At 37.8% G+C, this 25,472-nt stretch overlaps 1 protein-coding gene across 1 annotated transcript in view; it reads left to right on the top strand.

Moving 5' to 3' along the window:
- Nucleotides 1-25,472, top strand: part of LOC136857314 (aminopeptidase N-like) — a 195,231-nt gene that overhangs the window by 93,043 nt on the left and 76,716 nt on the right. Inside the window, exon 8 of the mRNA XM_068231070.1 lies at nt 21,332-21,515. Coding sequence (XP_068087171.1) covers nt 21,332-21,515 — 184 coding nt within the window. The remainder of the gene's footprint in view (nt 1-21,331; nt 21,516-25,472) is intronic.

Here is a 25,472-nt window from a genome sequence, read left to right as displayed (position 1 = left end):
ATTCGAGAACAATGGGTTGGAGCATTGTCTTGGTGCAGGTATAGTTTGCCTACAAGGTGCTGGAGACAAACAGAGGGATGAACATCATTTGCCAGCAAGGTTCCTATAATGTTTACCGGTGAGGGACATTGTCAGATGTACCAAGGGTCCCGTTTCATCCCATATGAGGATACCACCACTACTGATCTGAACTGTACCCTGCTAGCAAGGGTGATTCTTTACCTTGTGTGGTATCGGCGTGTACCAACTAGTACCTCAACTCATCTGTCCAGCCAACCTTTTGTGATATTCCAAGCATCCAATGGTGGTGGTGGTCCCTTACCCATTTCAGTCATTGTGCCTTGTGACGGGTATTTAGCAGAGATACCCTCGTGGGACGCTTGCTTCTGTACCCTATGCTGAGGAGATGGTTCTGGATTGTATGACACCATGAGAGTTGATCCTGGTAGCGGTGGTTTTGCTCAAATCCATGTAGTCACGGTACACTCTTGACATAATATCCCTCCTTGGAAACCGCAGTGGCTGCACGACTACAGAGATGGAGTGGTCCATATGTCTGGCACTGACAATCTAGCCGCGAACAAATGCACGGAGGTCTTGTGTCCTACCATTCTGTAGTCAACTGTTATTTATACAGCCCATACAAGGTCAGAATTTCTCTTTCCCCTCTATCTTCTGTGTTACAGTCCAGCTCCATGGCTAATTGGTACTAGGAGTCCCGAGCTCAATTCCCAGTTAGCTCAGAGTTTTCATATTCCTAGTTTATTTCCTCTGGCTTGGACACTGGCTGTCTGTGCTGTCTTCAACTTTTGACTTCATACTAGATAGGGCCCCTCGTAAGACCTGCACCAGAACTCGCTAGCAGCCATATGCCTATATACCTGTAACACTATTACTTGTACTCTACTTGGTTTGCTTACTGACATACTTATGACAAATACGCAAGACACTAGAACAACAAGCTGTACAAATGTTTTGAAAAAATTATATTTTTTCTACTATGAGCAGTATTGCAGTCCCTCCTGATGTGAAGAAATAGACCAAACTGAAGGGTCAGCACTCTTTATCATAAACAGAGATATCTGATAATCTCATTAGAATAGAGGAAAGATAAGCGATGAGCAACACTCGCTATTTGCTAATAAATCCCATAATGCTTACTGGAGTAACATAACTTGTATCTTGTGGACTTTTGTTCCTCTTTTTCAGTTATAACTTAATATTAGCCTTACCATACTTAGAATTCATTCCTCCCCATTTATTGATTAATTTTAGCTTCTCCTGATGCCCTATAACTCAGTATTTATTTGCCATTCTCTGTATTTCTACAAAAATGTTTCCATTTTCATCTTCATTCATATTCAACTGCATATGGAACACTCTAGAAGTACTTAGATCCACATTGTCACTAAACCATTTAAATAATAACAGCTTTCAATATCTTTGAAACATTCATTCTACCCTCCTTCCAAATGAGTATCTTCCCTCTTCCTTGGCTTCTCCATATTTTACAATACTTTGCTCAGCTCTCCTCAGTTATTTCTGGAGTCGCTGGAGCCACCCAGGCTTATTTTGGTTTTGGCTAGAGGTTTAAGACCGAATGCCCTTTCTGATGCCACATAACTCTTGAGATGAAAATCAATAGTCCGTGACTGTCAGCAAAGACCAGGATGTTCCTGTCTGTGATTGTGCTGGAATCAAAGAGCTAAAATAATATAGAGAGGCGGAAGTGCTGCCTGGGTGAACCTAATAGAACGAACGTCCGCCATGTTTCCTGTGGCCACACAAGCAAGGGGGCATGGCCTTTAAATGACGAAAAGTGTAGAAAATGCGCATTTTAGAATCGCTGGGGGAGAATTAAAGACCGTTGCCTAAATCTTGAAGCATGAAAGCGAATACCGCCTCTTCATCATATTGCGGCACGAGGCCAACATTGCGATCAGTTGATTGTAGGGTAGTTCGAAATCATCGCACAGTGACATACGAATAGGTCTCGAAATCGGAACAAGAGCGTTACCCTGCTCGGCTGTTGTAGTTTAGCGTAAATTAGAATAAAAACGATGGACATAAATATTTATGACAGGAAACCTTAAAATCATAGGGACCTACAATAGGTTACAACCTCATTCTGTTCATATTTTTAAATTATTGCATCCTCATGAGTACTGTGTTCCTTCCTTAATCTGTTTACCCTCCCGGGTTGGTTTTTCCCACGGACTCAGCGACAGATCCCACCTCTACCACCTCAAGGACGGTGTTCTGGAGCGTGAGACGTTGGGTCGGGGGATACAACTGTGAGGGAGGGCTGCACCTGCTATGCTGAACAGGGGCCTTGTGGGGGGAGAGGGAAGCGACCGTGGCCTTAAGTTAGGTACCATCCCGGCATTTGCCTGGAGGAGAAGTGGGAAACCACGGAAAATCACTTCGAGGATGGCTGAGGTGGGAGTCGAACCCACTTCTACTCAGTTGACCTCCCCAGGCTGATAGAATCCCGTTACAGCCCTCGTGCCCCTTTTCAAATTTCGTGGCGGAGCTGGGAATCGAACCCGGGCTTCCAGGGGTGGCAGCTGCTCACGCTAACCAGTGCACCACAGAGGTGGCCCATGAATACTTTACCACAATAATCGTTTAGAGTAATTATTTATTATAATATAGGGGGGATATCATGTTTCTCCCATTACCATATCATACTGGGATTACTAGCTGAAAGGTAAGCTTGAAAGTTGTCCATTATGAAGTGTGGCATAGTTTTAAAAACCAAGGCAACAGACATCTACAATAAAGGCTGTATACATTTCAAAAATAGCGGTAAAATGCTGTATTTATCATACTTGGTGTACATTTGAACGAAATAAGTGATTTTTTGTGGTTACGTTTTCTTGGTGGTGGGCGCTCCATTTCCTTTATTTGTAAATGTGAATGAAAATTAAATAGGGCTGGAAATGTACCGGTACAGAGCATAAGCAACTGAATTGAGTGGGATACCATTTATCTCTTTTCGCCCTCACAACGTATTGTTCGGTTAATTCCTTGTTCTTTAAACGAAATCTGAAACAAAATTCGACAAATAATTACCGTGGCTATCCGTGCTTTCGCTAAGTAAACAATAAAATGGATTTAATTACAAACAGAAATTACAAAAAGGAATCTCGGCTATAATTCAGTAATACTTACTTAAAGTACGATATATTCTTGGTTTTATTACTCCGATTAGTACAACCATACGCTGAGCTTACGGCTGGCATTCTTGAAAGCGAGAATCTATGTTTTCACTTCTTAAAACTTAGGGAATTAAATTGGCATGCACCATCTCCCTGTCACCTCAACATATGCTCTCGCGCCAATTCGCTTTGTTTTGACAACCGTTAACATGGCTGCCCCTTATCAACTTGCTTCAAGCAGGGAGCGCTGATGTCAGGTATACAGCCCCTCTATGTTATTCTAGCTCGTTGGCTGGAATTCTTCTTTACTTATTTTACCTCTGGTAATATGCATTCCTTCCTCGCAGTGGATTCTTCTTCGTCTTCTTCTAAATCAGGATTCTCACTTCCTAACTCACACAGAACACTTAATTTATTACACACTTCAGTCGGATGAACTGGTAAGTTTTTTAAAAGTAGATTTTGTAGGCCTAATTTTAGCAGCAGTCCTAGGCCTAATCTTGACCTGAATCGGCTGGGATTTGAATATTAACCTCTTGGGTGGGAAGCCAACAGCTAAGCCACTGAACTAATCACCCCCCTCCTTTATTTTATTATATATTTTTATAACATCGTCATGCATCATAAGAATTAGATATGCAGATGACTTTGCATAGTACAATGTTTCCTCCCATAAATATGGTAAAAATAGCTTGAAGTTATTTCTTATCCAGTGTACAATTGGCTTGCTGCAAAGGAAAAAACAGCATCAACTTCAGCAGTTTTCAAAAGAAGAGTTAAATACTATCTGTGGGAAAGAATTAACTGTATAATACAGAAGAATATGGAAATAAATAAAGAATGTAGGATGTAAATAAGTATGTAATCTTAATTTTAAACAATCATATGAATTGAATTATGTACCTCTTCAAGCACTGTTGTCTTGTCCAATGGAAATGGAAATATTTGTAAATAATCTTAAATTAATTTGGCGCTTTTATCATTTATCAGTAACAATTTCTTCCTTAAAATGATACTTCATTCCTCTTTTAAGGTAAGTACTTTAGTTTCTCATTTCATTAACTTTAGATATACCATGGAATCTTTATTTTATGATGTGCAAGTTTAATATGTATTCATTATGCCCAACCATTTACTTAATAAACAGTTATGTATACAATCTATATTTAGTTGTGGAAGTGCCCACCAGAATTTAATGACCTGTACATGTCCTCTGTATGATTCTTCAGTCTGTATTCTTGTACTTGGTTTACTTAGCGACACGTTTATGATAAACACACACAACACTAAAACAATAAGCTGTACAACATTTTCAAGGAAATTATATTAGTAGGAAGGGCGTACTATGTTGTTTTACACTTTTTTGTACGTCCGGTTATGGTTCACACTTCACTTTTGAAATTGGTGACATGTAACTAGTGTCTTGTTCCACCGTTTGGTAGCAGCACAAGCACAGGGGTCAAAGAATGCACTCGTCATAGCCATTTCATAACAACACTGTCAGCGAAGGTTAGAAAACAGGGCGCACATCGGTGAGCACGGGAACCAGTTCTGGAAGGAATGTGACAGTGTCAACACCAGCCAACATTGCCTGGGTCGAACAGGCCATCCAAGGAAACAAATGCATCACATTTACGGAAATGGAGGTAGCCACAAGAATTAGCCAAAACACCCTGCAGCGGATCGTCCATGGCCACTTAGAGTTGGGGAAGGTGTCATCCACGTGGGTGCCTAGACTCTTGCCTGCATACGAAAAGCAAAGGCATGTGGAAAGTGTGCAGAGAACTTCTGCAACGCCATGATCAAGATCCGGCCGACTTCATGCCTAGGATTGTGAGTGATGACGAGATCTGGCTCCATTATTATGAGCCACAAATGAAACGAAAATCGATGTAATGGAAGCATAGGAGCAGTCCACTGCCAAAGAAATGGCGAACAGTGATTATCACCTGTTCGGCAACATGAAGAAACCTCTACCTGGTCGCTGTTTTGCGGATTTTGCAGAACTGGACACAGCTGTCAAGGCATGGATACACAGCACTCCGAAAGAATGGTTTCATAAAGGTCTGGAAAGACTGACACATCGATGGCAAAAGTGCATAGTTACAAGGAGATATGCTGAGAAGGTGGATGTAACAACTGATGTGTAATGTACTTCACTTGGGAAAAAAAGTAAAGTGTAAAACAGTATAGTACACTCTTCGTATTTCTGCAATGAACAGTATTACAGTCCCTCCTGATGAATGAAGAAATAGACCAAACCGAAGGACCAATTACCATAAATTCCTCTTGGTGTTTTGAACAGTGTGTGTCTGTCAGTGGAGTCATACAAGATATTGAAGTAAAACCCAGATTGAATAGTAGTGGGGAAAATCCACCTCCTTATCGGACATCCGTTCTGATTTTGAATTATTCATTCATTCATAATCGATTTTGGCCAACTATGGACCACGTAAATAACTCTTCATGACTTCAGTTTCCTTTGGCACCAGTATTCATTCTCTTGCTAACAGCTTCTTTCCTTTCAGCCATCCATTGTTGTTTCTTCTTAGTCGCTGTTTCTTGCTCTAGGAACCCCTCAAATGTGTATGTCTTGTTCCTGAAAGTGGTTCTGTTGTGGATCTCTTGAATCACAATGTTCATTTCGTGCAGATCCTTCTTGGTGTTAACAAACCATTTGTCATAAGACTTGCCTTTCCCATTGGGCTTGTTGAAATGGTTAAAAATTCTCTTAGTGAGTCTGTCATCAGGCATTCTTGAGATATGCACATTGTATCCTGCTGCGTGTTTTATATGCTTCTTTGTTACTGCTTAATTGGTATGTTTCAGCACACCTTTTTGGTCTGAGAATTTTATCTTAAAATCATGCATTATTATTATTATTATTATTATTATTATTATTATTATTATTATTATTATTATTATTATTATTATTTTACAGCCTCACTGGACCACTTCCGTCAATCATTTCCTGGTCATCGATAAGTTTTCTTTCTGACTTTCATTTGTTCTGATCTTTTCTGTCATTCCTCATCTGTAAATACCCGTCTCATTTTATGTCATTTGTCTGCTTTGGTTTAAATCTTATTTTTATGTTTCTCAGTTTCTTTAAATTTTCTGTTTTGTTCTGCAAATCACCCAGAGTTACTTTTAGTTCTTCATTATCCTCTGTAATTTCCATAAACCATCCTACTTGTAGCTTCATATTTCATTCTTTACAAGTTTTCTTGGTAACTGGTTCCTGGTGCTCTCATAATGTGACCAAGAAAAGAGATTCTCTTCTTCCGTTCAATATCTGTGATGGGTTACATTTCTCTGTACACCATTTCATTTGGCACTATCCACCATTGTCAGTTTTTTTAAATTTTTTATTTATGCGTATTCTTCTAGCTATTCTTCTTTCTACTTTTAGGATTCAGTTTATTCCGTTTCTCTGAGTGACTTTAAAAAAAAGAATTTTTCTTCTGTGTGTCACCTCTGGTTGAACCACCATCTTGTAATGTTTTAATTTTGTTTTGATTGAGAGATATTTTTTATCGTACATAGACCATGTTAATTTTTTGCTTTTATTATTTTATTAGTTCTTTCTTGCCATGCAGGTTTCTCATCCAAGTTGTATGTTAAAATTTCTTCCAGGTACTTAATTTGTTTCAGTATTTTTACTTTCCTGTTATTTTCTGTTATGTGCTTTATTACTAGTGGATCTGCTACCATTATCTCAGTCTTTTCGAATGATATCTGGAGTCCTATTTATTGCGCTATATTTTGTAGACTTGTTATTTGATTTCTGGCTTTCTGAATGTTACTAACTAGTAACACTAAGTTCTCTGCTAATCCCAAGCAATTTAAGTTTATTTGATCTTCCTTGGTTCCAGTTTTTATGTTCTTAGGATTTTTCCTTGTACCATTCCATCACATATTCTAGAGCAAAGTTGAAAAGTAATAGTGATAAAATATCTCCCTGTCTTAACCTTGTTTTAATCGTAAATGGCTCAGATATTTCTTTTCTGAATTTTACTTTTATTGGTGTTTGTTAGGGTTAATTATTTTTACTAATTTGAGATGAAGAACTGAATTTCTTAGTATCTTCATCAATGAATATCTGTGGATACAATCATAAGCTTTTATGAAGTCTACAAAGATTACAACTTTTGTTTTTGCCTTCATTTGTAGACATCCATTACTAATTTTAAAGCGATTATCTGCTCCGGGCAGCTTCTCCACGGCCTAAATCCTCCTTGGTATTCTCCTAGTTCCAGTTCAAGTTGATCTTTAAAACAATATGAAATTCTTGACATGACTTTACTGTATATGTGCAATCCAAAAGGAAAATTCCTCTACAGTTGTCTGGATTTAATTTTCTCCTTTTTTGTGGGATGGATGTTTTATAGCTCTAGCCCAAGGTTCTGCTAGTTCTTCCCTGTTCTAGATTTTCACTATGGATTGCTGTAATGATGTTCTCACTGGTTCTGCTGCATATATCTAAAGTTCCACATATGTTTGATCTTCTCGTTGGTTGGTAGTTTTTGAGCTCTTACAAAGTTTTGCAGACTTCATGGATTGTGAGGGAGGGGTTTATATTTTCTGCTGGTGTTTTAATTGGTGTTTCTGTGTTTATTTGAAAACATTTTTGCGGATCTTCATCAATCATCAATCACTATCATCGTCAATCACTACTGATCTGCATTTAGGGCACTCGCCCAGGTGGCAGATTCCATACCACCTGTTGTTTTCCTAACCTTTTCTTAAATGATGGCAAAAAAATTGGAAAATTATTGAACATCTCCGTCAGTAAAATAATCCAATCCCTAACTCCCCTTCCTGTAAACAAACATTTGCCCCAATTTGTCCTCTTGAATTCCAGCTTTATCTTCATACTAGCTGATGTACCCGTGCTTCGCTACGAGATTCTCAGAAAGACTGACTTGGTGGTTTTCCTAACTGAATTCAACATTGGTCATTACCAAAAAGGTCAATAGGAACGTAGCGATTGAAAGCAATGTTATCATATAAAGTACTCTATCAAATTAATAACCGCACACTCTCTCACTTTTAACGAACAGTACTACGGTGTCGATCTAAGAATCCACAGTTCCAGAGCTGGAATAACCAGGTCGCAGACTGCCGTGAACACTCGTCTGTCATTATTCCGTTAAATATGCACACTACTCATTCCAATCAGTGGCTCAGAGTAGCGATTGTATAGCTCGAATACTATGATGAACCAGTGTGTTACGTACCAGATATATCAGAAAATGTATGAACCAGAGGAATGGCATGCTAAAGAAGAAAGTTATCTTACACCCCAGCTACTTCCCGCCAATATACAGGCAGGCTGTTACAGTTAGTACGAACAGGCGAGTTGGCCGTGTGGTTACGGGCGCGCAGCTGTGAGCTTGCATCCGGAAGATAGTGGATTCGAACCCCACTGCCGGCAACCCTGAAGGTCGTATTCGGGAGATAGTGCGTTCAAGCCCCACTGTCGGCAGCCCTGACGATGGTTTTCCGTGGTTTCCCATTTTCACACCAGCAAATGCCGGGACTGTACCTTAATTAAAACCACAGCCGCTTCCTTCGACTTCCTAGACCTTTCATATCCCATCGTCGCCATAAGACATATCAGTGTCGGTGCGACTTTAAGCAAAAAAAAAGAAAAGATGGCATTCCGTGGTTTCCCCAATTTCACACCAGGCACACCAGGCTGTACCTTAAAGCCAAGGCCGCTTCCTTCACACCACTATTCATTTCCTATCCCATCGTCGCCATAAGACCTACCTGTGTCGATGCGACATCAAGCAAGTTAAAAAAACCTCGGTACGCTTCAGTAATCCTATCTATCGGGGATGAGAGGAAACAGAAGACAAAAAGCACATCGCAACAAACAATGGTCTATGTAATGTTATTGTTGACAAAGATTATGAGCTTTCTATTTGCAGCCCTTCACATTAGTTTTCTTTCGATTCTGTGATATTAGGGTGTCTTACAAAGTAATTTATATCGTACACGGTAGTTCCTTATTCTCAGACTTTACATACCGATTTTCACTAAATTCTGTTTACCCATTTTCTCGTGACTCGGCGCTGATATGGACTTAGTAACAAAATTCCAAATTCATGAATATCTCCGATTATATACGGTACGGTAACAATGTATAAGACATAAGTGATCGGAAATTGAATAACTTCTTACATAACTACTACTAACTTACGACATAACTTAAGTTATGTTACTTATGTAGTATTTATCGATACGACCACTAATAACATAAATAACTTATTTGAGAATAACATTTCAGACCTCCCCCTAAAACACCATTTCACTCAGCGTGAATAAAATGATTTGCAGCCTAGATTGCAGTAGTTCAACACCCGACATTACATACCGATTTTTTTAATTATCTTCAGCCGTTTTATCATGATGCGTGTACATACATACATGCATACAGACAGACAGAAATTACGGAAAAGTAAAAAATGCATTTCGTTTTTATTGTTGACATGACCGATACAGATATACCATTATTTTCAAATTCTAAGTAATGTACAGACAAAACTCTTATTTTATATATATAAATGTATCGATACGACTACTAATAACATAAATAACTTATTTGAGAATTACATTTCAGACCTCCCCCTAAACCACCATTTCACTCAGCGTGAATAAAATTATTTGCAGCCTAGGTTGCAGCAGTTCAACACCCGACATTACATACCGATTTTTTTTATTATCTTCAGCCGTTTTATCATGATGCGTGCACATACATACATGCATACAGACAGACAGAAATTACGGAAAAGTAAAAAATGCATTTCGTTGTTATTGTTGACATGACCGATACAGAAATACCATTATTTTCAATTTCTAAGTAATGTACAGACAAAACTCTTATTTTACATATATAGATTTATCGGTACGACTACTGATAACATAAATAACTTATTTGAGAATTACATTTCAGACCTTCCCCTAAACTACCATTTCACTCAGCGTGAATAAAATGATTTATAGCCGAGCTTGTAGCGGTTCATCACCCGACATTACATGCTAATTTTCATTAAATTCTCTTCAGCCGTTTCCTATTTGATGCGTGTACAATCAGACAGACAGACAGACAGACAGACAGACAGACAGACAGACAGACAGACAGACAGACAGAAATTGTGGAAAAGTAAAAAATGCATTTCCTTAATACTGTGGACATGACAGATACAGAAATACCATTATTTTCAAATTCTGAGCAATGTACAGGCAAAACACTTATTTTATATATAGATTATATTTCAGGCCTTTCTCTAAACTACCATTTCACTTACTGTGAATAGCATTATTGACAGCCTAGATTATAGCGACCTATTCCCCGACTTTTCATACCAATTTTCGTGAAGATACGACCACTAATAAAATAAATATTTGACAATAAAATTTTAGGCCTTCCCCTAAAATACCATTTTTCTTACCGTGTATAGCCTATATTGTAGAGACTTATTTCCCACCTTTGTCTAGCGATTTTCGTTAGGACATGACTACTAATAACATAAATATTTGAGAATTAAATTTCAGGCTTTCCCCTAAACTACCATTTCACTCAGCGTGATTAAAATATTTTATAGCCTAGATTGTAGCGGCTCATCACCCGACTTTACATTCCGATTTTCATTAAATTTTCTTCAGCCGTTTTCTGCTGATGCGTGTACATACATACAGACAGACAGACAGACAGACAGACAGACAGACAGACAGACAGACAGACAGACAGACAGACAGACAGACAGACAGACAGACACACAGACAGACAGACAGACAGACAGACAGAAATTACGGAAAAGTAAAAAATGCATTTTCTTGTTACTGAGGACATGACCGATACAGAAATACCATTCTTTTCAAATTCTGAGTAATGTACATACAAATCTCTTATTTTATATATATATAGATATATAGATTACATTTCAGGCCTTCCTCTAAACTACCATTTCACTTACTGTGATTAGCATTATTGACAGGCTAGATTATAGCGACCTATTCCCCGACTTTGCATACCAATTTTCGTGAAGATACGACCACTAATAAAATAAATATTTGACAATTATATTTTAGGCCTTCCCTTAACTACCATTTTTCTCAGCGTGTATAGCCCATATTGTAGAGACTTATTTCCCATCTTTGTCTAGCGATTTTTTTTTATTTGATTGATAAATATCGTTCCAGGGAGCAAGAGCTCTGTCAAGAGGAACAATACATAGTTAATCACAACAATGGCGGATTAAAGCATAAGGTCTAAACGTGAAAGAGTAATAATAGTGGTTTTACATATACTTTAAGTATCACAATTTACCTAATGGATAGGATTATATTAAGTGGATTATTATCAGAGTAACAGTACAGGAGGAACAACCTCTTGACTTTTAAGATTTGGAAATGAAAATATCAGAGAAATAACTGTTACAAATTTATAGTGCCTAACAGGTACTTCTTAAGCTTATTACGAAATGGCACAGTTTTAGAGATGATTGCTATATTATCAGGAATGCTGTTATATTCAGATATTAGTAAGTGTTGCACTCCCTTAGTGCCAAACCTTGTATAATTTTGATGAACATGTAATTAATTTTTTTTGCCTTGTCTTATATGAATGGATGTCAGTGACTTTAGGAAATTCAGAGTTGGTGAATATTTTATTATGCAAGACTTTATGAATAAGAAGTGATGCGTTTAATGAGATTAATTTCTTAAGAGGTAATATATTTGTTTCAGAGTACATTTTATTTCGAGAATATAGTTGATGAAATCCATACATAAATCTAATAACCCTGTTTTGTAAGACCTCCAAAGTATTTAAGTTATTTTGGGTTGCTTTGCCCCAAATGAAACACAAGTAAGAAAGTCGAGATTGTATCATTGTGAAATAAATTGGACGAAGAGTGTCAATTGTTAGTAGGTACTTAATCTTGCCAATGATACCAACCAAGACAGAGATTTTATTTTTTACGTTTAATATATGAGGTGTCCAGGAGAGGGCGCTATCAATTATTAGTCCAAGATATTTAACTTCTTTAACCCATTTCAACTTCGTAGTGCCAAATAATGTATTTGTAGTTGCATTTAGGTCATTTTGTGATTTATCGAACATCATACAGACAGTTTTTGAGTAATTGGCTGTTAGAAGATTTTTTCTCAGCCATTCATCTAAGATATAACAGTCATGCTGGATATCTGCAACTATTTCATCTTCAGAATTTGATGAATAGAACAGTGAAGTATCATCTTCCAAAAGTGATATTTTACCCTTAAGAGAACACAGGGCTGTCATTAATATATATAAGAAACAAAATTGGACCCAATATGGAACCTTGTAGTACACCAAAGCAGATATTTTGTAGCTCACTTTTATTCATGACAATCTGAACATATTGTTGTCGATTTGATAAGAAATCCTTAAACCAGAGCAGCGAGGGACCTCTCACGCCTGCCTTTTCCAGTTTGTATATCATAAGTTCATGGCTAACAGTATCAAAAGCCTTTTTTAAATCAATAAACAGCCCAGCAGTCTTGTAACTTTTATCAATATAATTTTGAAGCTCAATTATAATGTCCATTAAGGCAGGATTCACCCCAGCGTTTTCTCTGAAGCCATATTGAAATCTGGAAAAATAATTGCATTTTTCGAGGTAACCAATAAGCCTAACTTTGACAACAGTTTCTAAGATTTTAGATAATTCAGGTGGTACTGCGATGGGTCGGTAGTTTCCAGGGTCGGATCTATCATTCTGTTTGTGTATAGGAACCACTCTAGAGATCTTTAATGAATCAGGGACAATGCCTTTTGCTAAAGAGCAGTTGATAAATTCAGATATTGGACCAGAGAGTGCTCGATTACAGATTTTGAGAAGTTTACTGGAAATAACATCACTAGCAACTGAGCGAGCATGTTTGAGAGAATTGATTATTGTAGACACTTCTTCTGGAGAACATGGTTCTAGGAAAAGGCAATTAGGATGATTATTGATTGTAGCAGTATGTTCAGGATGTGGAACAATATTTGAAGATAGTGTGGCAGAGACTGAGATAAAATGATTATTCAGGGCATTACAAATGTCACTTTTGTCTTCAAAACATTCATTCCCTAGCTTGATACGTGCAATATTGATTGTTGACTTTGAAGGTTTACCAAAAACTTCGTTTATGAGTTGCCAGGTGTGTTTAGTGTTGTGTAGATTGTTTTTAAATTGATTATCATAGTACGAATTCTTGAGAGTCCTTTTCACGGTTGTAACTATATTGCAGTAACTTTTATATTCTTATTTAATTATACTGTTGTGTGGGTGTTTTCTCAATTTACTGTAGAGAAGTGCTTTATGCCTGCAGAGTGATGCAAGTTCTGGTGTCCACCATGCATTCAGAATGGTGTTTGCATTTTGATGATTAAATTTTCTAACTGTCGATGCATAGTCAAGACCACTTTGAATGTATCTGGTTAAAGCAGCATATGAAGCATTTATGTCCCCACCATCTACCCACTGGAATTGGTGTTGCTCAAAATATGATCTAGCCCTTTCATAATCTATATGTTTATATGAGTGTCGTTTTGGCTCACTGGGAGTAGGCCTATAATTAGATGTTTTTGAATTATCTAAACTAAAGAGCAAGAGATTATGGTCACTCATATCATCAATTATGTTATCTACAGACCAGTTATTAAGTTTTATGCTGCATAGAAAGTGGTCGATTAGTGAATTGTTCGAACTCAGCCTGGTAGGGTATATTGTGTTACAGTTTTTAAGGCCATAGCTCTACATGAACGATTTATATTCATTAGTTAATACTGCATTTGAGAGTAAATTTGTTAAAGTCACCAACAACAATTATATTTCTATGTCTTATTTTGTTGAGTATTATTTCTATGTCATCACATACCTGTGTCCAGTTTGAAGTGAATGGATTGTAAACAGCTATAATAATATAACTACACCCTGACTTAGAAATCTCCAGAACCAGAATATTATGATGCTTTTGGACATTATAGATGATATTACATTGCCACAATTTGTTTTTTGCGTAAATTGATACTCCCCCACCCTTAAGAGATTTTTCAGAAGGAATTCTGTAGGATTGAAATGATATTGTAAAAGTTAGACTCATCACCGTTTACAGACAACCATGTTTCGACAACAACTATAAAATCGATATTTTCGTTAGGACAAGACCACTAATAACATAATTTTTGAGAATTAAATTTCAGGCCTTCCCCTAAACTACCATTTCACTCAGCGTGATTAAAATAATTTATAGCCTAGATCGTAGCGGCTCATCACCCGACTTTACATTCCGAATTTCATTAAATTATCTTCAGCCGTTTTCTCGTGATGCGTGTACATACATACATACATACAGACAGACAGACAGACAGACAGACAGACAGACAGACAGACAGACATTACGGAAAAGTAAAAAATGCATTTTCTTGTTACTGAGGACATGACCGATATAAAAAAATACAATTCTTTTCAAATTCTAAGCAATGTACAGAAAAAACTTATTTTATATATATAGATATATAGATTACATTTCAGGCCTTCCTCTAAACTACCATTTCACTTACTGTGAATAGCATTATTGACAGCCTAGATTATAGCGACCTATTCCCCGACTTTTCATACCAATTTTCGTGAAGATACGACCACTAATAAAATAAATATTTGAAAATTAAATTTCAGGCCTTCCCCTAAACTACCATTTTTCTCACCGTGTATAGCCTGTATTGTAGAGACTTATTTCCCACCTTTGTCTAGCGATTTTCGTTAGGACACGACCACTAATAACATAAATATTTGAGAATTAAATTTCAGGCCTTCCCCTAAACTACCATTTTACTCAGCGTGATTAAAATAATTTATAGCCTAGATTGTAGCGGCTCATCACCCGACTTTACATTCCGATTTTCATTAAAATCTCTTCAACCGTTTTCTCGTGATGCGTGTAAATACAGACAGACAGACAGACAGACAGACAGACAGACAGACAGACAGACAGACAGACAGACATTACGGAAAAGTAAAAAATGCATTTTCTTGTTACTGAGGACATGACCGATAAAGAAAAACCATTCTTTTCATTTCAGAGCAATGTACAGAAAAAACTCTTATTTTATATATATAGATATATAGATTACATTTCAGACCTTCCTCAAAACTACAATTTCACTTACTGTGAATAGCATACTTGACAGCCTAGATTATAGCGACCTATTTCCCGACTTTGCATACCAATTTTCGTGAAGATACAAGCACTAATAAAATAAATATTTGACAATTATATTTTAGGCCTTCCCCTATACTACCATTTTTCTCAGCGTGTATTGCCTATATTGTAGAGACTTATTTCCCATCTTTGTATAGCGATTTTCGTTAGGACACGACCACTAATAACATAAATATTTGAGAATTAAATTTTAGGCCATCCCCTAAACTAACTTTTCACTCAGCGTCATTAAAATAATTTATAGCCTAGATTGTAGCGGCTGATCACCCGACTTTACATTCCGATTTTCATTAAATTCTCTTCAGCCGTTTTCATGTGATGCGTGTACATACATACAGACAGACAGACAGACAGAAATTACGGAAAAGTAAAAAATGCATTTTCTTGTTACTCAGGACATGACCGATAAAGAAATACCATTCTTTTCAAATTCTGAGCAATGTACAGACAAAACACTTTTATATATATATAGATATATAGATTACATTTCAGGCCTTCCTCTAAACTACCATTTCACTTACTGTCAATAGCATTATTGACAGCCTAGATTATAGCGACCTATTCCCCGACTTTGCATGCCAATTTTCGTGAAGATACGACCATTAATAAAATAAATATTTGACAATTATATTTTAGGCCTTCCCCTAAACTACCATTTGCTCACCGTGTATAGCCTATATTGTAGAGACTTATTTTCCATCTTTGTCTAGCGATTTTCGTTACGACACGACTACTAATAACATAAATATTTGAGAATTAAATTTCAGGCCTTCCCCTAAACTACCATTTCGCACAGCGTGATTAAAATTATTTATAGCCTAGATTGTAGCGGCTCATTACCCGACTTTACATTCCGATTTTCATTAAATTCTCTTCAGCCGTTTTCTAGTGATGCGTGTACATACATACATGCATACATACATATAGACAGACAGACAGACAGACAGACAGGCAGACAGACAGACAAAAATTACGGAAAAGTAAAAAATGCATTTTCTTGTTACTCAGGACATGACCGATAAAGAAACACCATTCTTTTCAAATTCTGAGCAATGTACAGACAAAACACTTTTATATATATATAGATATATAGCTTCCATTTCAGGCCTTCCTCTAAACTACCATTTCACTTACTGTCAATAGCATTATTGACAGCCTAGATTATAGCGACCTATTCCCCGACTTTGCATACCAATTTTCGTGAAGATACAACCATTAATAAAATAAATATTTGACAATTAAATTTTAGGCCTTCCCATAAACTACAATTTTTCTCACCGTGTATAGCCTATATTGTAGAGAGTTATTTTCCATCTTTGTCTAGCGATTTTCGTTAGGACACGACCACTAATAACATAAATATTTGAGAATTAAATTTCAGGCCTTCCCCTAAACTACCATTTCACTCAGCGTGATTAAAATTATTTATAGCCTAGATTGTAGCGGCTCATCACCCGACTTTACATTCCGATTTTCATTAAATTCTCTTCAGCCGTTTTCTCGTGATGCGTGCACATACATACATACATACATACAGACAGACAGACAGAAATTACGGAAAAGTAAAAAACGAATTTTCTTGTTGCTGAGGACATGACCGATACAGAAATACGATTCTTTTCAAATTCTGAGCAATGTACAGACAAAACTCCTATTTTATACTAGCTGATGTACCCGTGCTTCGCTACGGGATTCTCAGAAAGACTGACTTGGTGGTTTTTCTAACTGAATTCAACATAGGTCATTACCAGAAAGGTCAATAGGAATGTAGCGATTGAAAACAATGTAATCATACGAAATACTCGATCAAATGAATAACCGGACACTCTCTCACTTTCAACGAACAGTACTACGGTGTCGATCTAAGAATCCAAAGTTCCAGAGCTGGAATAACCAGGTCGCAGACTGCCGTGAACACTCGTCTGTCATTATTCCGTTAAATATGCACACTACTCATTCCAATCAGTGGCTCAGAGTAGCGATTGTATAGCTCGAATACTATGATGAACCAGTGTGTTACGTACCAGATATATCAGAAAATGTATGAACCAGAGGAATAGCATGCTAAAGAAGAAAGTTATCTTACACCCCAGCTACTTCCCGCCAATATACAGGCAGGCTGTTACAGTTAGTACGAACAGGCGAGTTGGCCGTGTGGTTACGGGCGCTCAGGTGTCAGCTTGCATTCGGAAGATAGTGGATTCGAACCCCACTGCCGGCAACCCTGAAGGTCGTATTCGGGAGATAGTGGGTTCAAGCCCCACTGTCGGCAGCCCTGACGATGGTTTTCCGTGGTTTCCCATTTTCACACCAGCAAATACCGGGACTGTACCTTAATTAAAACCACGGCCGTTTCCTTCGACTTCCTAGACCTTTCATATCCCATCGTCGCCATAAGACATATCAGTGTCGGTGCGACTTTATGCGAAAAAAAAAGAAAAGATGGCATTCCGTGGTTTCCCCACTTTCACACCAGTCACACCAGGCTGTACCTTAAAGCCAAGGCCGCTTCCTTCACACCACTATTCATTTCCTATCTCATCGTCGCCATAAGACCTACCTGTGTCGGTGCGACGTCAAGAAAATTAATAAAACCTCGGTACGCTGCAGTAATGATATCTATCGGGGATGAGAGGAAACAGAAGACAAAAAGCACATCGCTACAAACAATGGTCTATGTAACGTTATTGTTGATAACGTTTATGAGCTTTCTGTATTGCAGACCTTCACATTAGTTTTCTTTCGACTCTGTGATATTAGGGTGTCTTACAAAGTAATTTATATCGTACACTGTAGTTCCTTATTCTCAGACTTTACATACCGATTTTCACTAAATTCTGTTTACCCATTTTCTCGTGACTCGGCGCTGATATGGACTTAGTAACAAAATTCCAAATTCATGAATATCTCCGATTATATGCGGTGCGGTAACAATGTATAAGACATAAGTGATCGGAAATTGAATAACTTCTTACATAACTACTACTAACTTACGACATAAGTTATGTTACTTATGTAGTATTTATCGATACGACCACTAATAACATAAATAACTTATTTGAGAATTACATTTCAGACCTCCCCTAAACCACCATTTCACTCAGCGTGAATAAAATAATTTGCAGCCTAGATTGCAGTAGTTCATCACCCGACATTACATACCGATTTTTTTAAAATTATCTTCAGCCGTTTTATCATGATGCGTGTACATATACACATGCATACAGACAGACAGACAGACAGAAATTACGGAAAAGTAAAAAATGCATTTCGTTGTTATTGTTGACATGACCGATACAGAAATACCATTATTTTCAAATTCTAAGTAATGTACAGACAAAACTCTTATTTTATATATATAGATGTATCGATACGACTACTAATAACATAAATAACTTATTTGAGAATTACATTTCAGACCACGCCCTAAACTACCATTTCACTCAGCTGAATAAAATGATTTATAGCCGAGCTTGTAGCGGTTCATCACCCGACATTACATGCTGATTTTCATTAAATTCTCTTCAGCTATTTTCTGTTGATGCGTGTACAATCAGACAGACAGACAGACAGACAGACAGACAGACAGACAGACAGACAGACAGACAGACAGACAGACAGACAGACAGACAGAAATTGTGGAAAAGTAAAAAATGCATTTCCTTGTTACTGTGGACATGACAGATACAGAAATACCATTCTTTTCAAATTCTGAGCAATGTACAGGCAAAACACTTACTTTATATATAGATTATATTTCAGGCCTTTCTCTAAACTACCATTTCACTTACTGTGAATAGCATTATTGACAGCCTAGTTTATAGCGACCTATTCCCCGACTTTGCATACCAATTTTCGTGAAGACACGACCACCAATAAAATAAATATTTGACAATTAAATTTTAGGCCTTCCCCTAAACTACCATTTTTCTCAGCGTGTATAGCCTATATTGTAAAGACTTATTTTCCCATCTTTGTCTAGCGATTTTCGTTAGGACACAACCACTAATAACATAAATATTTGAGAATTAAATTTCAGGCCTTCCCCTAAACTACCATTTCACTCAGCGTGATTAAAATTATTTATAGCTTAGATTGTAGCGGCTCATAACCCGACTTTACATTCCGATTTTCATTAAATTCTCTTCAGCCATTTTCTCGTGATGCGTGTACATACATACATACATACAGACAGACAGACAGACAGACAGACAGACAGACAGACAGAAATTACGGAAAAGTAAAAAATGCATTTTCTTGTTACTGAGGACATGACCGATACAGAAATACCATTCTTTTCAAATTCTGAGCAATGTACAGACAAAACTCTAATTTTATATATAATTATAGACTCTTGAATTCCAGCTTTATCTTCATATTGTGATTTTTTCCTATTTTTAAAGACATCACTCAAACATATTCATCTATTGATGTCCAGTGCCAGAATAGGGTCTTTGTGGGCCCTGGGCTATTTAAAAATGTGGGGCCCATTCTTTGTAACCATGCCCCCCCCCCCCCACAGTCAGCGCCGTGGAAGGTACCTAGGTCTTCAGGGGTAGCAGTCTTTACTGCTACCACTACACCAACGAGTTCAGCAATTTATTATTTACGACTCTTGAGTATTCCATACAATGTTACTGAAGTTTAAAATTCGCATTAGGATTCCCTTTCATTGTTCCTAAAACCATCTTCCTAATGCTCATGCTTTTCAGTTCCGTAAAGACCTAATCTCTCTTAAAACAGCAGACTTAGATATTATACTATTCACGTACCTGTAGAAGATACCAATTCAGCAGTAACAGTCTCTTCAGTCGTCGGTGCACTTGTAGTCTTCCCGTCACAAAATTATATTTTCTATCCATTTTACAAGAACATTACAGTTGTATCTTACGAATGGTTCAATAATCAGAGGTGAACTGGAAGTTCTCTTCCTGATGCAAAGATATAGTATAAGATGCACATTCCACTGTGCTTCCCCTGTCACCTCCCGCTCACTTCCTAGACCCCTTCCCCCACTTCCCCTACCCGCAAGCTCCCAGATTTAAATTTTCGTCAACAATAACTTTTACAATAATTACAGTGCGTAAGAAGCGAGGATTCGTGTCTCCGGACGGTAATTGATCCTAGCAGTGACGAAATACTAATCCGGACAGCTGATAAGAAGGAAGGAAGGAAGGAAGGAAGGAAGGAAGGAAGGAAGGAAGGAAGGAAGGAAGAGTGCGTGTTCGATATTTTGCGAGCATAAATATTCATATATATGCACGGAGGTACAGCGGGCCTTTTTATACAATTTTAGTTTCGGCCAAGGGCCGGGGCCCCTTGGCACGCGGGCTGCAGCCCCTTTAGCCCCTCCCTTAATCCGGCCCTGCTGATGTCATTCCACGCCATCTCTCCACTGACAGCTGGAAACATACCACTTAGTCGAGCAGATTGTCTCCTTTCTCCCAAGTCTTCCCAGCCCAAACTCTGCAACGTTTTTGTAACACTACTCTTTTGTCGGAAACCACCCAGAACAAATCGAGCTGCTTTTCTTTGGAATTTTTCCAGTTCTTGAATCAAGTAATCCTGGTGAGGGTCCCATACACTGGAACCATACTTTGGTTGGGGTTTTACCAAAGACTTACATGCCCTCTTCACATCCTTACTGCAACCCTTATTAACAATCATAACATTTCTGATTTGAAATTATGTGTTATTGTTAGTGCATTATATTTAACTGTGTGTACGTATGTGCAATTTATGACATACACTAAATAATAATAATAATAATAATAATAATAATAATAATAATAATAATAATAATAATAATAATAATAATAATAATAATAATAATAATAGGCCTAATCTATTATTATATTTACAAATAAAAAAGAAATGTTAAAAATTATTTGTTTCTGATATATATACAGGGAAGCTATGCTGTTGTATGACCCTGAAATGTCTTCAGTGTCTAACAAGCACAGTGTAGTATCGGTTATCTCTCATGAATTGGCTCATCAGTGGTTTGGTAACCTCGTCACTATGAAATGGTGGAGTGATTTGTGGCTCAACGAGGGATTCGCTACATACGTGGCCATTTTAGGTGTGCATCAAGTAAGTCTATGTATTTGTGTATGTGTATGAGTGCATTACATTTTTGCTCCATCCTTCTTTAGTACATGAGAATAGAACAAGCATAATATTATTGAATGTATGAATCCTTTGTTTGATTTATGGCCTGGTCTATAAGGAAAGCTTGTGTCATGTATTATTTCAAATAAACACAGTGCTAGACATAGTATCCATAGCCACATAATGCAGCCTAAAATTTGCTCCTTTGTTTTTAACTTCCACACACATTTTGTATATCAATCTGATATTTTTTTCATTTTAGTCATTTGCAATCACACAGTCTTATTCGTCTACTAATGTCATTCCACACCATTTCTCCACTAATACTTTGAAACATACCACTTGGTGAAGCAGCTCATCTCCTTAATTCCAAGTCTTCCCAGCACAAAATTTGCAACATTTTTGTAACACTACTCTTTTGTTGGAAATCACTTGGAACAAATTGTGCTGGTTTCCTTTGGTACTTTTCCCGTTCACATATCAAGTAATTCTGGTGTGGTTCACAGTGGCGGTGGGCTCTCAGGAGCACAGGAGCACGTGAACACCCAGTTTTATTACATATTTACGCATTCATTCTTTTCTTTCGACCTGAATTCGACAATCGATCGAAAGCATTCGACAATCGACTTATATCGTAGCTCCGTTACACCGACAGTTGTTCGTTTTGACTGACAGTGCAGCGAGCACACTGGATAATGCGCTATTGTGCTGAAGACTATACGCATGCGCAAAGCAGATGACGTCATGGTTTTCTGCACTGATATTCCCATTAGCGAGGAGCACGGTAAGGTACGTACCTTGTCGTCTAGAGCCACCCTCAACCCAGTGGCAGTATTACAGTTGACCACAAGGGTCCGCCACCTCCCCTTTAGCCACAGCCTCCCAGGAGCTACTATTGCATTACATTACCGGCAGATTTCGCTAGTACCCTAATTCTGAATAGGCATTTTGGTGTCTATTCAGACTCTTTTCCAGAAAGAGAACTGAATGCAGTGGCGCATATGTATCCCTGCCTAAATAAGACACAGCTGAAGACTGAACTAGAAGTATTGTATATGAGAAATGGCTTTCAGAAAGATGATGGGGCCATTTTCATGTTGCAGTTTCTGCTTGACAATGAACTAGATAGGGACACATTTCCACAAGTATGCGAATTACTCCGAATTGTTGTCACAACCCCAATTACGACAGCGGAGCCCGAGAGGTGTTTTTCTACTTTGAATACGAATTAAAACGTTTCTGAGGAACACCATGACTGGAGAACGACTGTCAGCGCTGGCTATGCTTGCTATTGAGAAGAGATTTGTCAACATCATCAGTGACTTCAATCGTAAAGTGATTGAGAAATTTGCGCGATTGAAGGATAGAAGGATTGCTTTCCTGTACAAATAATCAGTATTTACGTGAGTTGCTAATCTAAATCCTATCATTTAAATAAGCATGATCTAGTATTGTTGGTTGTACTGCATGCTAAATTGTTTAGAGTAGTGGCTATAATTTTCAAAATGAGAATAATTACCATGTGAAACAGTAGAACCTGACTAACAGAGATAATGTGGAGACTATTGGGGTCAATTTGGAAATAATTATTTTAAAAAATTTACCGGTAAATGCGGTTCACATTCCTTCTATGCTTCTCGTCATATCCAGGTGAACTTCGTGCTGTTTAAAAACCAGGAATAGTGCTCGCATCCTTCAGTGTTCGCAGTGCAGTAAAGCTATTATGAATTTTGCTACTGTTCTACACTAAGACAGCCTGCCCGCGGTGTAGGGGTAGCGTGCCTTCCTCTTACCCGGAGGCCCCGGGTTCGATTCCCAGCCAGGCCAGGGATTTTAACCTGGATCTGAGGGCTGGTTCGAGGTCCACTCAGTCTACGTGATTACAATTGAGGAGCTATCTGACGGTGAGATGGCGGTCAAAAAAGCCAAGAATAACGACCGAGAGGATTCGTCGTGCTAACCACACGACACCTCGTAATCTGCAGACCACCGGGCTGAGCAGCAGTCGCTTGGTAGGCCATGAGGTTTGGTTTGGTTCTACACTAACACCCAGGTGAAATTCGTGCTGTTTGAAAACCAAGAATAGTACTCGCATCCTTCAATAATCTCAGTGTAGTAAAGTTATTGTGAATTTTACTTTTGTTCTACACTAACAAATTAGTCTCGTATAAAATTTATCCTCGGTTACAGGGGTTCTACCAAAGTATTTGTGAAGAAGGAACCGTACAAGGAACTGTTAGTGAAATGATTTATGTACCTATGTTACTTTTTTCTGATTTGAGACATGAACAAAAATGTTGTGAACCCCCTAAAAATTTTGTCACGAGCCGCCACTGGTGGTTCACATACAACCATACATTAATTGTGATATTTTCCAGAGACTTAAATGCCCTCTCCTTTGCATCCTTACTACAACCCAGAAATACTTTCATAACCATGCAAACTTTCTTAACAACCTTGTTAATATGAGATAGAATCTTGTATGTAGGCCTACAGTAGAAGTCCATTATAGCGAGAATTCATAAAGGCAAAAATTTATTCGCCATAGCGATTGTCGTTATATCTGATTTTTGTAAAAGTTGGGTGGGAACTCTCACATATTAAAACCTGTTTGTTCAAAACTTGAGTTTTCGCAGATTTCCATAATACGGTTTACTCTTAAGTTATTTTTTTTGAATCCGAGACAATGTATTTTCAATTTCATACAGAAAAAATCATTAGTATCACTCCAGTGGCTTCTGAGGTAAGCGTTTCAATTTTCTTATTCAAACAGAGTCACCTAACCTAATTTAACCTCATCTGCATCATGAAAACATATTGCAAGCACCAGAGGAGTAATGATAACCTCTTCGCTATGAATTTCTCGCGAATAGCCTTTCTGAAATTCAGACATGGGAAAATACAGTGAAACTTAGTCCCGATTCACATCGTATGAAATCTATTAAAAAATACCTCATTTATCGTGTCACAAATTTTCGTTGTTAACACTCAGTACGATCACATTTTTCCCAGCCCTGAAATAATTCTCTGTCATCCCTTGTAAAACAAACGTGAATTCCAACACAGAGTAGAGTCCTCACCACAGGAGGCAGGTCAGGGAAATTTACGCGAAAACTGGAAATGGCCTTGAATTCCGGAACGTAAGAGAGTAAATTATTGCTTCAGGAAGCTAGTCATTAGCTTCAGGAAAGTTCAGTGTTGATCTCCAGGTATCATTGATACTGCTGAGTAAGCCAGTAAGCCTGTTTGTACTTGTATTTGATATTCCATTCAGATGTTAGAAATATATCCTGTGTTAAGTGACACAGTGAAGGGCAGTGAATATTTTCCGTGCGATAGACTACTTAAGGTTTAGGAACATAATCACGTGAAGTTGGCTAGTGTTGTGCATATTTGTCTTGTGGTAGACATATTATAGATACTGAAAAAGTCGTGAAATCACTTACTAGAGATTAAGACAAAATCCAGGAAGTGGACAGCCATCGCCATCTTTCAACTGTGGCGCGTATGTTGAAACTGGCACCTTCGGTCAAATCGTTGCCTACGCTATAATACAAGGCCTTGAATTGCACTCGTGGAAACGGGTTGCTTCCTAGTTCACCATTCAGCCGCTTGGATCGCGTTCTTGCCCCTTTTATTCGCATGGCCGTATATGTCAATAAGTAAATTATATCCTAAATAAAAAGAACTGAGAGTATTGACAGTACTTTATTTATAGAGCGGTGATGTATTGGCGTGGATATGCCAGTGAAGTTTCAAAACTTTCCTTTTGAGGGGCTTCTTATCAAGTTTCAAAACTTTCTCTCTTCTACTTGAGTGGCTCAAAGCAATCTTGTCTAACAGAGGTCTCTGAAATTTTCACAGTAGAAAAAGAGGTGGTTTGTCACCTTTACACTTTCCACACTTAATTTCACTCTTGAACATGTCTTTCAAAAAAAT

The sequence above is a fragment of the Anabrus simplex genome, chromosome 1, assembly GCF_040414725.1.
Source record: "Anabrus simplex isolate iqAnaSimp1 chromosome 1, ASM4041472v1, whole genome shotgun sequence".
Lineage (NCBI taxonomy): Eukaryota > Metazoa > Arthropoda > Insecta > Orthoptera > Tettigoniidae > Anabrus > Anabrus simplex.
The sequence above is the reverse complement of the archived record's forward strand: the minus strand, read 5'-3'. Positions and strand labels throughout refer to the sequence as shown.